Source organism: Leptosomus discolor, chromosome 13 (genome assembly GCF_034619465.1).
Source record: "Leptosomus discolor isolate bLepDis1 chromosome 13, bLepDis1.hap2, whole genome shotgun sequence".
Taxonomy (NCBI): domain Eukaryota; kingdom Metazoa; phylum Chordata; class Aves; order Leptosomiformes; family Leptosomidae; genus Leptosomus; species Leptosomus discolor.
In genome coordinates this window covers 9,983,956-10,001,527 of record NC_141403.1, presented here as the reverse complement: position 1 = coordinate 10,001,527, position 17,572 = coordinate 9,983,956, and the positions used below count along the sequence as shown (strand labels likewise).

Genomic DNA, 17,572 nt, shown 5'->3' with positions numbered 1-17,572 from the left:
ATGTCGTTGGTATTCCCCGCACTCAATTTCAAAGTAGCTCAAGGAAACAAAGGAAAGGATGGAAGCGCAGTAAGGTTCCCGATGCTGCCGGCAGCCTGGGCAGCTCACGCAGCCGAAGCTGTCCCGTCCAACGGGCATGACTGACACCGCGGGGACTCGCGCCAGAGCACCGAGAGCTGCAGCACCTGCAGCGCTTGCGGGGCCCCTGCGCCTTCCTCGGCGAATGGACTTGGGAAAGGGCATAAGCCAATGAAAGTGGAAGTATTGGGGCAGAATACCTTAAACACATGGAAATGCATGCATTTGTATAAACAATTCAAAGTAATGCTTTAAAAATTCAGCAGTTAAGAGTCTTATTTTTTTCAGCTGTGGAAACAAATGAGGAAAATGCCATACCATGGGTGAAACCAGTCGTAGCTTCCATTAGGTCTCCGAAGCTGTAATTTCACAGTAGAGATCTCGTTTGTCAAGTGCAGGAGCAGTCCAAAGGACACACAAGTTTAAGTTCTGGAAGAGTTGTGGGGTAGATACTCTGTCCATGTACACAAGAGTAAAGACAATTCCTAATTAGTTTTCTAAGGAAGAGTGTAAATAAACTTGTGTCAGAATATATGAAAGAAAGGTTTGTTGGTGGGGTTTGATCTCTGTGTTGCTGCCAGTGTGGCTTCGTATACAAATAACCTGTAGGCAACAATTTACATTTCTTCCATGTTATTAAAACATGTTGCTTCGTTTATTTTCGAGAGCAGAAATTATGACTTCTACAAATATTAACCAAAAATCTGTGTTAATGTATGGTTTAGGTGCAAATTTTGGTCAACAGCTTGCAGGAAACAAGAATTAACAGTATTTCTAATCTGCCTTACTATAAAGCGCAACCAAATATATTTTTGGTTGTTGTGCCAAAATTATATGGATTAAAGATAATTCTGAAATTATTCCCATAGTCTAACAATTGCATAGTTTGCCTTTTAAGAAAACAAAGTTATTTTTAAGACTAATGGATTATTTTGTGTTCTAATGATGGGTTTGTGGTTCTTTCTAGTCTGAAGATGACTTAGCTGAGAAAATGAGGAGTAATGAGATGCTGCAAAAAGCTATCAACACTTACGACGAGGTGGTTGGTCTGCCAAATGTCCCGTCAGATCTGATAAAACTGAGCTTGAAACGAGAAGCAGACAGGCAGCAGTTTCTTGGTAAGATTTGAGGGTGGTGTAAAAATTCTGGAAGTTGTGCGAACAAGCCGTTCAAAAGATCACTGAGGACTTAAAAGTGCCAATTCCATTGAATTTTCAATGAACTTGTGTTGCTAATCTCTTAAATGCTTATGAAAAGTATTTTAAAAGTCTTTAAAATTTTTCTAGGGAGCCAGTGTATGTAATTGCTTGTACGATCACAGTGCCTGTAGGCAGCAGTGCACTAGGTGCTCTGAGAAGCCATGATGGGAGGTGGTCAGAAATTTTTATTGACAGAGAAAGAAGAAAATGTTCTTTTTCTACTGAAGCTGAGGGGAATCATGAGGAAATCAATGGCCTACGCAGAGTAAACATACCCAGAATAAATTTTCAGTAAACATAGAGAAGATTGGAATCGAACTCGGGGGTAACAGCCCGCCCCGATCATGGCCACCTGATCCAGCTAAAGCTGTCCCTGCTTCTGGCAGGGGGCTGGACTAGATGGCCTTTAAAGGTCCCTTCCAGCTCAAACTGTCCTGGGGTTCTGTAACACCTGAAGGTTTAGATCTCAAATCTGTGATGTACAAAAAGTGCTGATTAGAATATGAGGCACAGTCAGCGTTGCTGGAGAAAAGAGTTCTGTTCCCATGGGTTGGGTTTTAATACTGACTTGTTTTGACCTTGCTGTTCCTCAGCATGACCTCATCTAGGAAGTTGAGGAACACAATTTTAAGTATGTAGAGCACGATTAATTTCATAATGGAAATATAGTAGAACTATTGCTTAACAGTTTAATTACTTAATCAATCAAGACTCTGTTTACTTTGGTATGTTTAACTAGTTTTGTTGAACACTTTGACATCTGTGTATGAAAGAGCAACCAGAGCTTAAATAATGTCGTTACTGCTACACTGTGGAGTCTCTCCACTAGAGGCTACCACAGCACCGCACGACGGGCCTTCACAGTGATCGCCGGAATATTCCTGGTGCCGCTGCACCCCAGGGACAGCCACGCAGCTGAATGTTCTCCTGTCTGCACGAGTTTAATTTTTTTCCAAATTCTGCTTCTTGATTGTTAGTGGGAGTGGAACACCTGGCTCTGGTCTCTGTTTTCTTAAGTGTTGTGTAAGCATCTCACCACTGTCACTCGTATCTGGAGCTGTAATTAAGTCCTGTTCAATTAAATTAGGTCGCATGAGGGGTTCCCTGGTTACGCTACAGAAATTAGTTCAGCTGTTTCCCGGTGATACTTCATTCAAGAATGACCTTGGTGTTGGTTACCTCTTGATAGGAGATAACAGCAATGCCAAGAAAGTATACGAAGAGGTGAGTTTCCACTCCAGCCAAGGAAAAATATTATTTGCATTTGTATGTTCATTCTAAAGATTGCTTGCTTTTAGCTTTTTTCGTCAATAACATTTTGCATGTCAAGTTTGGAAGGATTAATATAGGTGATTTTTTTTGTAGTGCACTTCTTAATTATCTTCTGATTTTAATTCAGATTTCCTGATACTGTCATGCTAAATGTTTTTTCTCATAGACAGAGAAATGCAGATGTTTTTCATATGCTTAGTAATACTTGATTTCTTACACCTTCTGGTAGCCAGGTTTGGAATATATTGACAACACATAAAGACGTAATGCATAGTCTAAAAAAAGATGTGTTATCTACAAGACATGGAAAGCAGAAGCAAGCGTTTTTCTTTACAGGAGCACTGTCTCTAACCATGTGATGAAGTAGTTCAGTACTCATACAGCAATTTAACCTTTGGGTTTTCATCATTTTTGTAGGCAGCCTAAATTCTGATTTTCTTTCATGATGCTTGTAGTGTGGACAGTTGTTGAATCTATATTCATCTCTTACACGGTGTTTATCAGGCTGGGGAAGCCTCACTGCCAGCAAGGGCCACTCTGCTCCTGTGATCTAGAAACCCTGTTAACATCTGGAAACTCTGGCAGATGTGGAACTTGACATCACTGGTGGAGCAGAAGCTGTCAGCACCTGGTCAGAGAGGATCCTGTTGACCTTGGCCCATTGTTGCAGTGCTTGTCTAGCACAGGCGTGCTGTGGTAATTGGCTGTTGTGTAGGCTGAAGATGAGTCAGTGTGTGATTACTGCCACCTCCAGAAACTAAAAGCCCGGTTTTCCGTCCTCTCTATCTGGGAGTCTGAGGGGATGCTCAGGTGGTTTCTCAAAGAGGAAGAGGATGTTCAACCACATGGTGGGATGCAGGAGTCGAACCCTGATTATACTGGTTTTTTTCTCCAAGCTCCTCTGGTAGTCTCGGATGTTGCCAGAATAATATTTGCTTTGCTACTTTGGCTGCTTTGTAGGTCCCTCCATAAAACAGTTCTGTTCCATAATTTTTGGCCCACTGTCAGGATTTCTCAGAGGGCTGGAAACATCAGCTTTGAAATACAGAAAATGTTAACCGAACCTGCTTCTCGAGCTTCAAGGAACTTGAAAAAACAAAACCATACTCCTTCTGGGCAAGATTTTCCTTTGCAATTTTGCTGCAAACAATATAGTTGTTAGAATTTCTCAATATTGATAATCACAGGCCTCTTTATAAATGGAAGAAGGTAATGAGTTTCCTATATAATTACTTTGATATTGAGTTTGATATAATTCAGAAGTGTATACTGCTCTGATTAAGAACAGATATGCAAAATAAGAACTGGTCTGCTTTTAATACATTGGTTTTCCATGCTTCCATAGACTTCGTGTAATTACTCTGTTTTGCAGTTTGCTAACCACTGAAATAAGAGAGATCTTAGTGATGTTCTGTCCTTGTAAAAGAGCAACAAATAAATGCCTTTTAAAAGGAATTGCATTTATTCTTTTTAAAAATCATGTGGGTTTTGTCCACATTCCAGTTATTCTTCAGGCTGGATTCCAACACAGTAATGTAATTTTTTTTCTTTGTTGTAACTCAGGATAAATTTACATGAAGCATTTTAAGAAAGGAAACGCAGCCAAAGAAACAGGGAGAAGCTCATGTGTACCTGCTTTTATTCTTGGTTATACTGAAGGCTTCTTACGTGATTTTGGGCAGATTGCTTAGGGGCCATATGCCGGCTCTTGAGTGCTTTGCTCAGCTGTTGCAACGCGTATTTAGAAAGGGGTTGGCATATGGTTTGGAGCTCCTGCCGTAGGTGCTCAGGTGCTAAGCATGGTCAATAAAGAGAGGGACAAACTGTGAAGAGTGGTTCTGAGGGCCTCCAGGAGACATCTTCCTCTGCCCATGATTTTTTAAAAACGTGGTCATCTTCTGTAGCATGATGAAATCCTTCTTCTCACTAGTGTAGGACAAGTCAGTCGCTTGATAGAAAAGCGTAAGAGAGCACAGACAAGAGCATGAGCTCAGTGCTGCACAGTAGATGCCTCCAATAGTTCTGAATCTGGGGTTCTGGTTCCCGCTGTAAGCTTAGTCAAGCGTTCCTTACACAGGAGGCATGGACAGCTAGGAAGAGAGAGCAGAGCTCAGGATGCAGCCTCAAGAGAACGTACCTCTTGTTCGAGTAAAGGCTCAGGTTCTTGCGGATTCCCCTCTGGTCCCATTCTTTTCTTCGTGGTTGTCTAACTTCTTGTGTATGTAGTACTTGTTTCTGCTCCTCAGGCAAATTCCCAAGACCCCAGATCTCCCATTTCGTGGGAATCTGCTAGATACTTGTGCAAAAGGTACCCATGCCCTCCTTTGCTTCCTGCTGCAGCATTTTGGTGTTAATTCAGTGGTAGCAGTCCGTGTTAAGCGTGGGCTGAGCTCACGCAACCAGCTGGACCCTTCACAGGCACTGTCCCCTGCACTGGGATTGCAGCACTACCATTTCAGACCAGGCTCACTCTAGCTTGCATCATCTCCAAGGAACTGGATAGGTGCCCAAGGAATCCTAGTGCATGAAAACTTTCTGCTTTACATTTGATAGCCCATTTACTTATTTTCAATTCAATTCTTATTTTCCATTCCAAATCTGTTAAGTCTTAGCAGCTGTTGAAGTGTTATAGTCACATTTTTATTTCAAGTCTTAAATATATGTTCCTTCTTCAAGCTACAGAAGCGATGTGTATAAACACTGAACTTCAGATCAGGAGAGTTTTGGACTTAAAGCTGTAGTGTGGTGCAGTCTAACTGATGCAAAATACACTTTTTGCCAGAATTTATTCTGAACCACAGTTGGAAAATGGTCTCCAACTGGAGAGGATTTCTGTTTTGCCTCTAACATTACAGCATTTTCTTTTGAATATTATTTGAGACACAGAAACATAACATCAAAATTAGTCCTGATAGAATTCAGAGCTATTTTTGTTTTCAGAGGCCTCCAGATAAAATACAGCGGAAGAGAACCTAACAAGACCAGTTCCTTGGCTAATAGCACTTTTTCTGCCTGCCATGCTAAGGCATGTCTGCGTGCCTTGGTGCAGCATTACACAGACACGCATAAGCCAGCTCTGATTGAGCTATCTCAGGTACCAAAAGCAGAATATCCACATTCACACAGTTCTCTGCCCTGGCTAATTAGCCATTGATAGCCCCAGAGGTTAATTTCTATATTCATGATTAATATTTAATGGGCTGTGAGCAGTTTAGTAAAAGTTATTTCTAAACATAATTAATATTGCATGCAGCAACAGCAACAGAGTAATACAATTTACATTAAATACTTTCAGTGTGATTTCTGCTGATTGTATCTCTCTGCTTCTCTTTAGGGGCTCTGAATGTAGATCGTGCCTTAATGCAACTCGGCATAGTTTAAATGAACCGTAATACAGAAAATTCTATTCTGTCTTAATTAATCAGATAGCTTTATCCTATAGTTAAAGGAACTGTAACGAAATTATATGGCTAATAAATATTTCTGTCAGTCATTTATTTCCCCCTGCAGGTACAGATTCTTGGATCAAAATAATTATGCACAGAATGCTGTAGTCAAAAGGCATAAGATGCATAAGTTGGTGGTGTATTCTTGTACTAGGGATCAAGCTCATGCTTACTATGACTTGCCGGCTTCACTTTTTGCTAATAGCGTGTCATATTATGGACTTCAGATAGATTCTCAAATTGATTGCTCTGTCGTAGTAGCTCTTTTCTGCAAAAAGGGTGAAATGCAGCTGTTTCTAACTCATATATTTTGTACCCACATTGCACTGACTTTGGTTTTGCTTGGATGTAGTTTGTCTGTAGTAAGGTTTGAGAAAGCAGAGACACTGGCCCAGAGAACGTGTTATAGGTTTGCTTGTAATTATTTTGATTGAAAAATTGGGTTAGACACTGACTGGAAAAGGCAGAGGGGAATGGCTGTAATGTACACAGACATGTTATCCATGGCATAAGTTTAGCTTCGAGAATGGATTTAGGGAAGAGAAATTGCTCATCTGTCCGTTCTGTATTTAGCAGCTGTGCTAGATGTTCAGCAGGTATCAGCCTCTGTAATTCCACTGACTGACAGGCTCTTGTGATGATCCTCTTGGTCTGTGGGTCTGTCCTGATAAGACTGTCCACCCTTATTTTAAGGAGAGAAGTGTAACAACAGATTAACTTGACCATGTGACTGATATCGCATAGAGCTACAAATGGTATTGAATGTATACATCCTAGAAACGTGGAGCTGGAAATTAAACCGACATTCTCTGATTTTTCCCCCTGGCTGAGGCAGAACAAACGCACTTAAATTATATCAGCGATGCTGGAGGTGTATGTTTCAGAACTCCAGCCAGCCAGCGTCACTCTTCCTTTCCCTGAAACATCCACCTGTACACTGACCTTCCCTACAGCTGTCCCTGCGCTCACAACCCTTTGTCTTCCACAGTCCCCGTGAAATAGCCATCTCTGGATATTTGCCTGTGGGTTTTCCTTTCCTGCAAGATCAAGTCGGGTTATAACTTGGACATTATCTGAATCTCATGCAGGATACAAAGTCTTTTAGCCTAATTCAGCACGCTAGGTCTTGGTCTTGGTTAAAGAGCGCAACACCCAACGGTACAAGGATAATTTGTCCATCACGTTCTAGTGTGAGAGCACGTTGAATGACTACTGCGTTAGCCCCTGCCTTACCGCCTGGTAGCCAAGCAAGTGTAAGCCTGGCCAAGCAAGTGTAAGCCCTTCCGGAGCATGCCCCAGCTCACCGCGGTGCCGAAAACGTCCTTCACGTTCCCAGGGTCTATGCAGCCCCCTTACACGACACAGGCATTGCTGTACAGCATCTCTCTCAATCGCACTCACCGTGCTTCGCAGCGTAGTGTATTCTCTTGCCGAGACTAGTATGCCACCAGTATAAGCCTGTCTAACCCAGTTCAGGTGTATTTCTGCCCTACGCTTCCTGTGACTGTGCTGGAGACTTGTTCAAAAGCAGCTACGTTGCTTCAGCTTAGTCGGTCCTGGGACATGTAACTGAAGTCTCAATGCATGGTGTTAATTCTGCAACATGGCATGCTGTAACTCAAGAGAGAGGCTGGAGAAAGATGGACAACAAAAAAATAATGCAATTCAGAGATTCCAAGTGGAATAATTTTACTTCTGAGACTTTGGAGTTTGGCTTGTAACAGATTTTTCCGGAGAAGTTCACAAAAGTGAATGGCGAAAAGAAAGTACAGCCAAGCTAAGAGTTTATCTCAGAGTCAGCGATGGAAGAAAATGTCATTGCATCGCTAAATAGTGATATATGTGTAGGTTTGTTAATTTGCATAGATCCATACATGAGGATTTAATTCATTTCTTCTCAAACAGGTTCTGAGCCTGGCTCCAAATGATGGCTTTGCCAAAGTACATTATGGCTTCATCCTGAAGGCAGAAAACAAAATAGCAGAGAGCATACCCTATCTAAAGGTATTTTTTGTTTCTCATCTACAGTGAATATTTTACCTGTACAAGATAAAATTGCAAATTATAGAACATGTCAAGGTAGAAGCGTATTAATCGCAAATCACAGTTTAAGCTACTTGTTGGAGTTACGTTGCTATGTCACTGCCTGTGAACTGGGACTGGCTTGTACATTAAGACTCATCACTGCTTAAACATCAAGTATTTGTTTTGTTAGTGGTTAACCTGAAGTACCCAGCTGTGAGTCTGAAGTTGTTTCGAGTCTGGCAAACTTAAGGTTCTTGAAAAATCCAGAGAGGGCTTGTGGATACTTCTGAGTGGGAAGAAATACCGCAAAATAAAACCTTAATCCAGCTTTCTAAAATGCTTGTGTGTATGTGTATAGGGTCAGGGGCAAGCGTCCGTCTCTGAATACTCCTCTGCCTTGGAGGGGCTGAGGGGAGAGGCCATGGCATTTGGAAAACCGGTAACGCTGCTCAGTGGCTTTGCACTGAAGTGTTGTGTTTGTTAGCCTAAGTGCCGGGTTACCGCGGTGGTTGTATTTTAGAGCCAATTTCATGGCCTGTCTCTTGCATAGAGTGGGCAGCTATTGACACAATCAAATGAACTCTTCTAGAAAGCCTGCTGAGGTTTCTCTTATCCTTTCTTTTTTTCCTTTTAAAGGAAGGACTAGAGTCTGGTGATCCTGGCACAAATGATGGACGCTTTTATTTCCATCTGGGCGATGCCTTGCAGAGAATGGGAGACAAAGAGGTATGCATTTAACAGTTCTTGCTTTAAAATCTAAACCTCTGGTGGACTGCAGAATCCAGAAAAGTCTTTAAGCACAGGCTTAACGCTGAAAACATGAGTAGCCCTATTGCAGTAACATCCAGCACATGTGTGTAGAGGTCAAGATGAGCAATACCAAAAATCTGCCATTGGCATGAGAATACAATCTCTCAGCATCCCTTGCTTTAGGAATAAGCTAAGCTTTTGAAGCTTGCGTAGGCCCCTTTGAACTGAGGGACCAAACATTTTCCCAAAATTCAATGAAGGTGTTTTTAGAGTCTGTTCTCTGCTCCTACCACTTACAACAAAGTAACTTTAACCAGAGTTAAGAAAAACAATTAAATTTTTGTCACTGTGTAGGAGTTCTCTCCTAGCTCTGATATAACTGTTTTATGAACTTCCTTTCTTTCCCAAAGTGACCTTGAGCACCAGTGAGTGTGGGATAAAAGAAGGTGATGAGAAGACTGAATGTGTGGGCTGAGATATGATATTTGTTCAATAGTTAAACTAGCAAACAGGTCAGAAAAGCAGAGATTTGTGCACCAAATGTGTTGCAAGCCCAACAAAGTAAACATGTGCGACTGGAACATCCAGAAGAGTTTCCAATTTGTTAATTTAAACCCAAATTTAATGTAAAAGCCAAATTTAAATGTGTGAATGAGCACTGTTGCCATGGTAGGGGAGCAAATGTCTTCTGTTCAAGACTGTTATCAGTAATGAACTTTACTATGGGCGTGAATTTAAAAACAAACCAAAAAACCCTACTCAGGTTCCTGGATGGGAAATGTGAAAAGAATAAGAATAAAAAAGCGTAACGGAACTGCTCTTTAATCAGTTATCTGGTGATAGGTCAGCAATGTTGATACCTCAAACACTGTAAAGAGTGCTGACCTCTTGCGTGCCTTGGCCCAGTGGGCAGGCAGTTCTCCCATGCGAGCTATGGACAGGTGGACTGTAATGAAGCCTCTGTTAGTGATCTTTCTTAAGCCTAGTGCATCAGGTTAATGTTCTTTTTTTATAAATTGTGGAATTTCTATTACAATGCCTTATACATACGTTGAAATGTAGGAGCATCTATGTTTTTCAGGTTATATTGTGTTCTCTGAAAGTACAATAAAATATTCTTCCTCTGAAGTTTTTTGAATTTACAAGTGAGCATTAGTTGGCTTCATTCTATACGTCAACACACACACTTGTGTGCACACACACACGCACGCAGCCTCTGCTTGCATGCACACAGCCTCTCTGTCTGACTGTCTGTCCTTCTCCCCAGAAAACCAAAAAGGAAACCCCTGTATCCTTCCATGGGGTATTCTGGGTTGAGTGATTGAGCCTAGAGCATCCCACTGCGATATTTGACTAAAGATACCAGACAGATGTATTTAATGTATGTCATCCCAGTGCCCAGGATAATTACGTGTTAATGTTTGTGGAGTTAATGGTCAAACCTGCTGTAGAAGAAGTTTTAATCAATGGCAAATGAACTTCTTGGCGTAGAGGAGACTTTTAAATTTCTCAGCGGAAAGTCCACTCTTAAGCTAAATCTTTCTCACTGACTTTGCTGGACTTGCTGAATGTCAAGATTTAATCAAGGAAACAGATCAATATTTAAGGCACATGTGAAACAGCTGTCACTGAAGGTTTGCTGAAGGTAGATACTCATCTGTTAGAGCTAAATTAGGAATTATGGGTGTGGTGTTGGTAAGTGTTAGGGAAACAGTGTTGAGTATGCCCTTTCCAACTGTAATTTGATAAAATGCCAAATTGACTTTAAAAAAGGTGAATGAGAGCTGTGGAAGGTATTACAGAGCAAAGTGCTGTTCACACGGAGGGTGTCAGCTGAGCCCAGCTCCAGCGGCTGCTGTCCTGGAGCAGCTGCTGTACACGGTGGCTGTCCCGAGCAGCGCGGTGGTCATGAGCTGCTCTTTCCGCTGCCCAGGTCTGCGCACGGAAGGAAAGGTTTCTGATGGAAACTCAGGATGGGGCAGGATGAGCGAGAGAACCTACCCCACTCCATGCTGCCAAAGGCAACCCCATAGCACAGTTCTTCCAGCAAGTGAGGACTAGCAGTGTTACACGTCATGATTGTAGCTGCTGGATCCTAAAAAGCAGCGACGTTCACACCCGTCAGTCAGTGGCTGAAACCAGTCATCCATCCCCCATGGCACCGGGCGAGCTCCAGACATGGCACACGAATGCAGGCAGGCAGCATGGGCGACCCGCTGATACCCCACTGCTGGTACAACTTGCATCTTGGGGAGCATACGTTATAAATCATCATGCTTCCACTTCAGAGACTTAACCAAGATAATACCAAAATTTAAAGATATGCTGTGTATTACCCAAAGGTTATACATAATTTTTATATTTTTTTTGCCCCATACAGAGTTTTACAAAGCTTCTCTATGGAAAACAGTTGAAAGCTTATAGATGGTCTGCTGTTACTCTATTGATTTCCACTGCTTTTCTGTACTTGAGATAAATACTGTAAGGCAACATTCCATTGCAGCCTCTCTGCCACACTGAGAGAGTTATAACGATCAGAGTATCACATTTTTTAAAAGCTTGAAGAAAACTTACAGACTCTCAAAAAATAATCTATGGTTACAATATAGAGACTTCTGTAAAAATTTGAAAACAAACCCACCCAAAGTGATTTCTTACCTTATATCTGAAATACAAGATCTCTGAGGTGACACCTGGAAATTTTTAGAAATAATCCATTACACGAAGAGTTTCCAGTAGCTTTTTGTAAGTCTTAGTACGTCACACACTGTTCTCAGGGCTGATTTGTATCCAAAAAAGTTTTATTTTCCCTCTGGCTTACCAGCTTCAAGGCAAACATAAATAATAAGCTGATGTTAGTTTTTCTCCTAGAGATGTGTTTGTTTGATTGTATGTTTTACTTTCCGTCAGACTCCATCCATGAAATGATTCTTCTTTAGCTTAAGAGTTGGTGCTGTGGGTTTTGTCTCAGTGAGTCTTTTGTTTTAGCCTTTGAGTCAAGTGTGGGCAGATTAATGGACAACTGTCATAGGCTCGTGAGTTAGAGCAGGAGAAGTGACTCTCTTTGAAAAACAACTGACAATTAGAATAGTCGTGCAGGGAAACTACCGTACCAGAATGTGACTGGGGACAATCTTTGTCTTGGACAGATTTTCTGTACTCCTGCTGGAAAGAAAAGTGGAGGGTTTGGGCTTTCTGAGGAGAACTTGGCAAGGAAGTGGGTACAGCTGGGGAAGGCGGACAGCGGTGGAGTGGGGTGGGGGGCAGCGTTATTAACTGGAAGCAGGAGGGTGAAATTATAGGCTTTTTTATGTGGAGTGGGACAAGAATAAATACTGGGTTGGGTAAAGGAGTATGAGAACATGGTCCAAGTTTGGATGAGTGATGCTGAGGTGGGGGTGAATTGGATGGGCTGCAGGCTTGGGTGGGAGTGGATTTCAAAGGTTGTAGCTAGAGGGGGACTCTGCATGAGTCCAAGGAAAGAGGATTTTGGATGTTTTCTGTTCAAGGCAGGGATTGCTGCCTGCCTCAACCCCTCTGCTCTGGACTTCTTACCCTCATCTCTCCCTACTGCGTTGTCCTTTCATATCCTTTTTTGTGTTGTCTAAGATACTGCAGCTGCAGCAGCGATGCTGGCCAGGAAGGAGGCAGCTGTACGTAGCCTTCTCTGTGTATAGTTCATCACAGTGCTACTTATACTGGATCTTTTCGTTCCAAGCATCCCGTTTTCTTTCTTTGCAGGACCTTGTTTTGCTGCTCTACAGGGGTAAAGCAGGTTGTGGGAAGGGGGATAAGACAAGCAAAGGTCTGGTATTAGCCTCAGTAGGTTTCTACCACGTGATCAATTGTGCTGTGGCAACAGATATTTGAAGAAACTCAAGTGCATGTAGGCGTTAGATAATTAAGTAACAATTTAGACCCACAAAGTCAGCAGTGTTTTCATCATCCCAGCATCTCTGCTGGCAGAAGAAGCAGTCACCTTTAATTCAGAGGGAGAGAACTGAAACAGAGAAAACAAGGTTGACCAAGATGAGAAACAATTGGATCTCCCAAGTCCAAGGACAGCGCCTGGATTTGGTGTGAATGGTTGTGAGAAGATTGTCCTGTTTTGCTGATGTTGGATTGGACAGCCTTGTCTGATTGATCTGTTTTGGGATTGTTAGTTGGGTTGTTTGGGGTTGTTCGGGTTTTTTTTCCTTGAAGTGTTCGTTGCCACATTACATTACAAGAACAACCCTGGCATCCAAAGAAACAGTCTGTTACCTTTTACCAAAAAGGGTGTTCCTTTTTTGGTTGTTAACAACTGCAATCTTTCAGGCGTACAAGTGGTATGAACTTGGATACCAGAGAGGTCACTTTGCATCAGTCTGGCAGCGCTCCCTTTACAATGTCAAGGGACTGAAAGCTCAGCCTTGGTGGACGGCGAGGGAAACTGGTTATACGGAGCTGGTGAAGGTAAGGCAGTTTGTTCCTTTATACTTCAATGTGTTTTTTTTTTTTTTTAATAACAAGTCTAATCTAAGGTAAGCAGAGAAAATGCTAATAAGATCTGAATCACTGCCTGTGAGTACCAGCACTGATTTCAGAGTGAGCACAAGATTTTACTAAGATACTGTAAAATGAGCTCTGGCATTTTCAACATTGAGAATGGGGACAGCATGGCTGAAATGATGAATAAGTACAACGTTTGCATGGTAGGCAACAGTAATGTCTCAAGTGCCAAATGACAGCAAACTTTGGTCATGTCTGGGACACCCATTGTGAATTTTTAATTAGTCAGGAAAGGCTGTGTCCTTCATCCCTTGTGTAATATTTGTTGACTTCTTTGGAAGCTTTTAATTGCGTGAGAGAAACAAGTGTGGATTCACAGTGACGGATTTAACAAAAGATAACAACATAGAATTTAAGTTCTTTAAAGTTCTTTTTTTTTATTTAATACAAGGCTATTATTTGTAATAATAGTTTGTGTTTATAAAATTGCATAATTGTTATTTTATTTTAATTTTAATAATTTTAATAATAATTCCTAAAAAAAAAGGGGGGGGGGAACCTTTTTCCCCTGTGTGTTTTAATTATTGGTATGTGGCTTAGCAAAATTATTCTGCACAAAGAATTGTAAACTATAAATGTTTATTTGCAAGAGGGAAGTTCCTTCAGAGTGGTTGTTTCTTTATACTTAGTGACATAACGTGTTAAAAAACCTACTATGAAAGGGTGATTTTATTAAAAAAAAAAAAAAAAGAGAAAGAAATCAATCTTTCTTTTAAAGAAAACAATGCTGCAAACAAAATTTGTAGTAGTATTTGTCCAGAAAGTGGCAAAAACATATTGAAGACACTGGCAGTAGTGTCTTATAGCACAGACCTGGCTTGATTTTGCTATAAAGGGTCATGTGGTTTCTTGAGACTGGAGACGGAGATGTGAGTTTTGACAGCACCTTGCTTTTTCCACAGAAAACCTGAAGAAAAAAAAAAGTGTTTTTTCTGGTATTCCCCGTGCAGTAAATTCCTTCTGCGGGGCGTTCAGCTCACCTAACTGTAGCCACACAGACATAAGGCATCTTGTCCATGCTAGTGGTTGAGTTTACAGGTCAAAAAAGAGGTCTTTGCAGAGGTTGATTAATTTTTACTATCTTAAATAACTATCTAAGGATGGCATGTCTCCCTTTCTGGTGTTAACTTTCCTACTGCTTTACTAAAAAAAGAAGCCTAGATAACTGATTGAGGCCTGATGTTTAACTGCCTGATGGGTAAGATTAAAGACAAGCTCATACTTCATTTACTTCACTGTTATCTACTTGCCTGGGTGTCTTAAGGAAGGGTGGGGGTTTTTCGTTTCTTTAAAAAATAAAAAAGACTGAGAGTACCTCACTAACACTTAACAAGACGTGTTAAGGTGGTAAATCCTGGTTAGTGCTGCTGTGCCGAAGAGAACTGGATCTTTGTATCTCTTCGGCTGCTGCCCCTTAATGCTTAAGTGTGTTGTAGTTTCTGTGAAAAAATAAGAAGGGGCGCCTGATTTCCCAGGGAGCAGAAAACACCAGCCTTCATTTAGGGAGAGTGTGTCAAGTGGCTTACGTAGAAGTGTTCTGTTAGTGTTTCTGATCTACGGGATTTCAGGCCTTTGGATCTGGAGATCAGGGAACTCTTTCCTTCTTGTTTGAGCTCAGCTAAAAGCAAACCTGACTTTTATCCTGAAAAACCTGTCCTCCTCCCCTGGGGCAACTGGCTTTCCATGGACGGTCTCACTGAGTCCTTGCGGTCTCACTGAGTCCTTGCGTCATTTAGGGGTGTGGTGATGGGATGAGGGGTGATGGTTTCAAACCGCAAGAGGGAAGACTGAGATGAGATCTGAGGAAGAAATTCTTCCCTGTGAGGGCGGTGAGGCCCTGGCACAGGCTGCCCAGAGCAGCTGTGGCTGCCCCCTCCCTGGCAGTGCTCAAGGCCAGGCTGGATGGGGCTGGGAGCAACCTGGTCTGGTGGAAGGTGTCCCTGCCCATGGCAGGGGCATGGCACTGGGTGAGCTTTAAGGTCTCTTCCAGCCCAAACTGTTCTGTGATTCTGTGATTTTTCTGGTAACTTTTTTTCTGGTACCTTTTATTATACTTCAGTATAACATTATTTTTCTATTCTGGTGCTTGTTTAAAAAGTAAGAGGCACAATGCTAACGGATCCTAGAGACTTTTCACCAGTCTGAAACTAATGTGTAGGTGATGACTTAGGTAACTTTGTCCTTTCCTCGTGTTGTGTCTGTTGACTTTTGGAAAGGACCCAGAGGATGCTTTGCCAGTAAAGTACTACAGTGAATAGCTGATGGATTAAAGTAGATCTTGTATTGTCAGCTTTCTCTGATGGCTTAGATTTTATTAATTAAAAGTTTAAAGTGTGGCAAGAAAAGCGCAGAAAGAGAATGAAAGCAGAGCACATATCTGTAGCGTTTTCTGTAGAGTGACAGCTAGGGCTTAATGTTTTAGCTAACAATAGCTAGACATTTGTATTTAATTGAGAAATTAAATTGAAATACGCATTTAAAGTGTGGCTGGACACTTTAAGGGGAGTTTTGTATTGAAAAGAGCAGAGATGGTGTGTACACATGCCGATGTTCAAGCACTCTGAGTGACTGAATGGATGCAAGGAATCTCTTTTGAAAGGTTCAAAATACTGCCCCTTACTTGGAGGTCGTCAGCGTTCCCCAGCCGAGACACAATAACTGACCATGAACACTGTCCTGCTCTGCTTCAGTAGCAAAGTGAAATAAAGTCTTCACCATGATTTCGTTTTATAGTCCAACGGATTAAAATGGACATGTGGTCGGTAGTTATGCCTCACAGAGGGGCAGTAACCTCTTAATCTCTGCCTGTTTCATTTATGACCATGCACTGAAGGGGTTTGGCAGCACAGAGTGAGGATTCTTTTAAGATAATAGTTACACATAAAAATAAACCGATATTAAAAAATCCCTATTTAAATATAGTAATGTCTTTGCCAGTAAAATCTACACTATTGCCAGATGTACAGCAACTGTAAACTTCCTTTATTTTTAGGAACTACATTTAAAAAGCCATATGGAGGTTTATTGGAATCAGCTGCTAGGAAACAAGCGCATATGCTCCCGATGCTGGTCGCCACCTCATTCTTCACTTGGAATCAGGATGTTGCACTAAATATGATACAAATTTGTCACTCTAACTCAAGGCTTGAATTCCTACGTAGCATGGAGCATAAGCGTATTTAACTTTTCTCTGTAGATGCCAGCCCTTGGGTCAAGAGCTGTAAGTCCAGCTCCTGGCCTTAGTGGTTGTGTTTTAATTGTATATATACCGTTCAATGCCTGGGAGTCTGTAGAATCAGGGAGATCAAGGCTGAGCTGTGTTTGAATTCCCCACTCCATTTCTACCTGCGAATTACCTGTTACTCATAGCAAACCGCTGCCAGTGTGTTTTATAGATGGGTTCCAGGTTTTCAGGTGTGCAGGGTCACTGTTGATTTCAGAGCAAGTTAAAACCACTGAGGAGTTTGTTCAAAATCGATGATCTCTATTCAAATCACTTTGGATCCAACATGCAGGGGGGGGAACCTTAAAAGGCAAGAGCAAATACCCTCCTTGGCAGGTTCACGCTCAGCCTGTGGCGCTCATGCGGGACTGGAGGTGACAAAGCAGCTGCTCCCTGCAGCTCCTTGGGGCACCAGTGCTCTTCAAGCACTGTCCCGCCTGCACGGGGGAGTGCTCCCGACTACCTTTTACCTGACGAGGGAGCACAAGGAGTTCAAGGAATTAGAGAAGCGCTTGTAATATCTTTTACAGTTTCCTGGTTTTGTTGCCCTGTGTCACATTAAATTGAGGCTGGTGTAAATGTGAGTTATTCTTTTCTTTCTCTTCTCTAGTGCAAGTTCAGGGACTCGGGCTGGTGTTGGCTTTTGTAGATGTGGTGGTGCTGACAGTACCAGCACTGTTCCCATGTTTAGGTCTTTGCCTACCTACAAACATTCTCATGGGAGACAGCAGCTGTGCGACAGACAGCCTGTTCTAGCCATCGCTTGCTTTACTGAGCCTTTGGTGGCATAGCGACGGGCAACCTAGTCCGTGGGATCAGCTAGTCTTTTCATTGAAAAAACTCAAGTGGAAAATGCAACTGTTTGAGTGGGAAAGGCTAATAACCACATGGAGTTTTAAGGCTAAAAAGGGGCAGTTATATCACCTAGCCTGATCTGTGTTATAAGGACTCTTGAGTTTTACTCAGCTTTACACATCATATAAAGAGGTAGTGTGGGAACACACCTTAGCCTATTTTCAGTGTGAAAT

The 17,572-nt window shown here is 41.9% G+C and overlaps 1 protein-coding gene across 1 annotated transcript in view; it reads left to right on the top strand.

Moving 5' to 3' along the window:
• Positions 1 to 17,572, top strand: part of ASPH (aspartate beta-hydroxylase) — a 98,963-nt gene that overhangs the window by 68,747 nt on the left and 12,644 nt on the right. Inside the window, exons 19-23 of the mRNA XM_086472621.1 lie at positions 1,046 to 1,196; positions 2,365 to 2,501; positions 7,901 to 7,999; positions 8,657 to 8,746; positions 13,088 to 13,225. Coding sequence (XP_086328747.1) covers positions 1,046 to 1,196; positions 2,365 to 2,501; positions 7,901 to 7,999; positions 8,657 to 8,746; positions 13,088 to 13,225 — 615 coding nt within the window. The remainder of the gene's footprint in view (positions 1 to 1,045; positions 1,197 to 2,364; positions 2,502 to 7,900; positions 8,000 to 8,656; positions 8,747 to 13,087; positions 13,226 to 17,572) is intronic.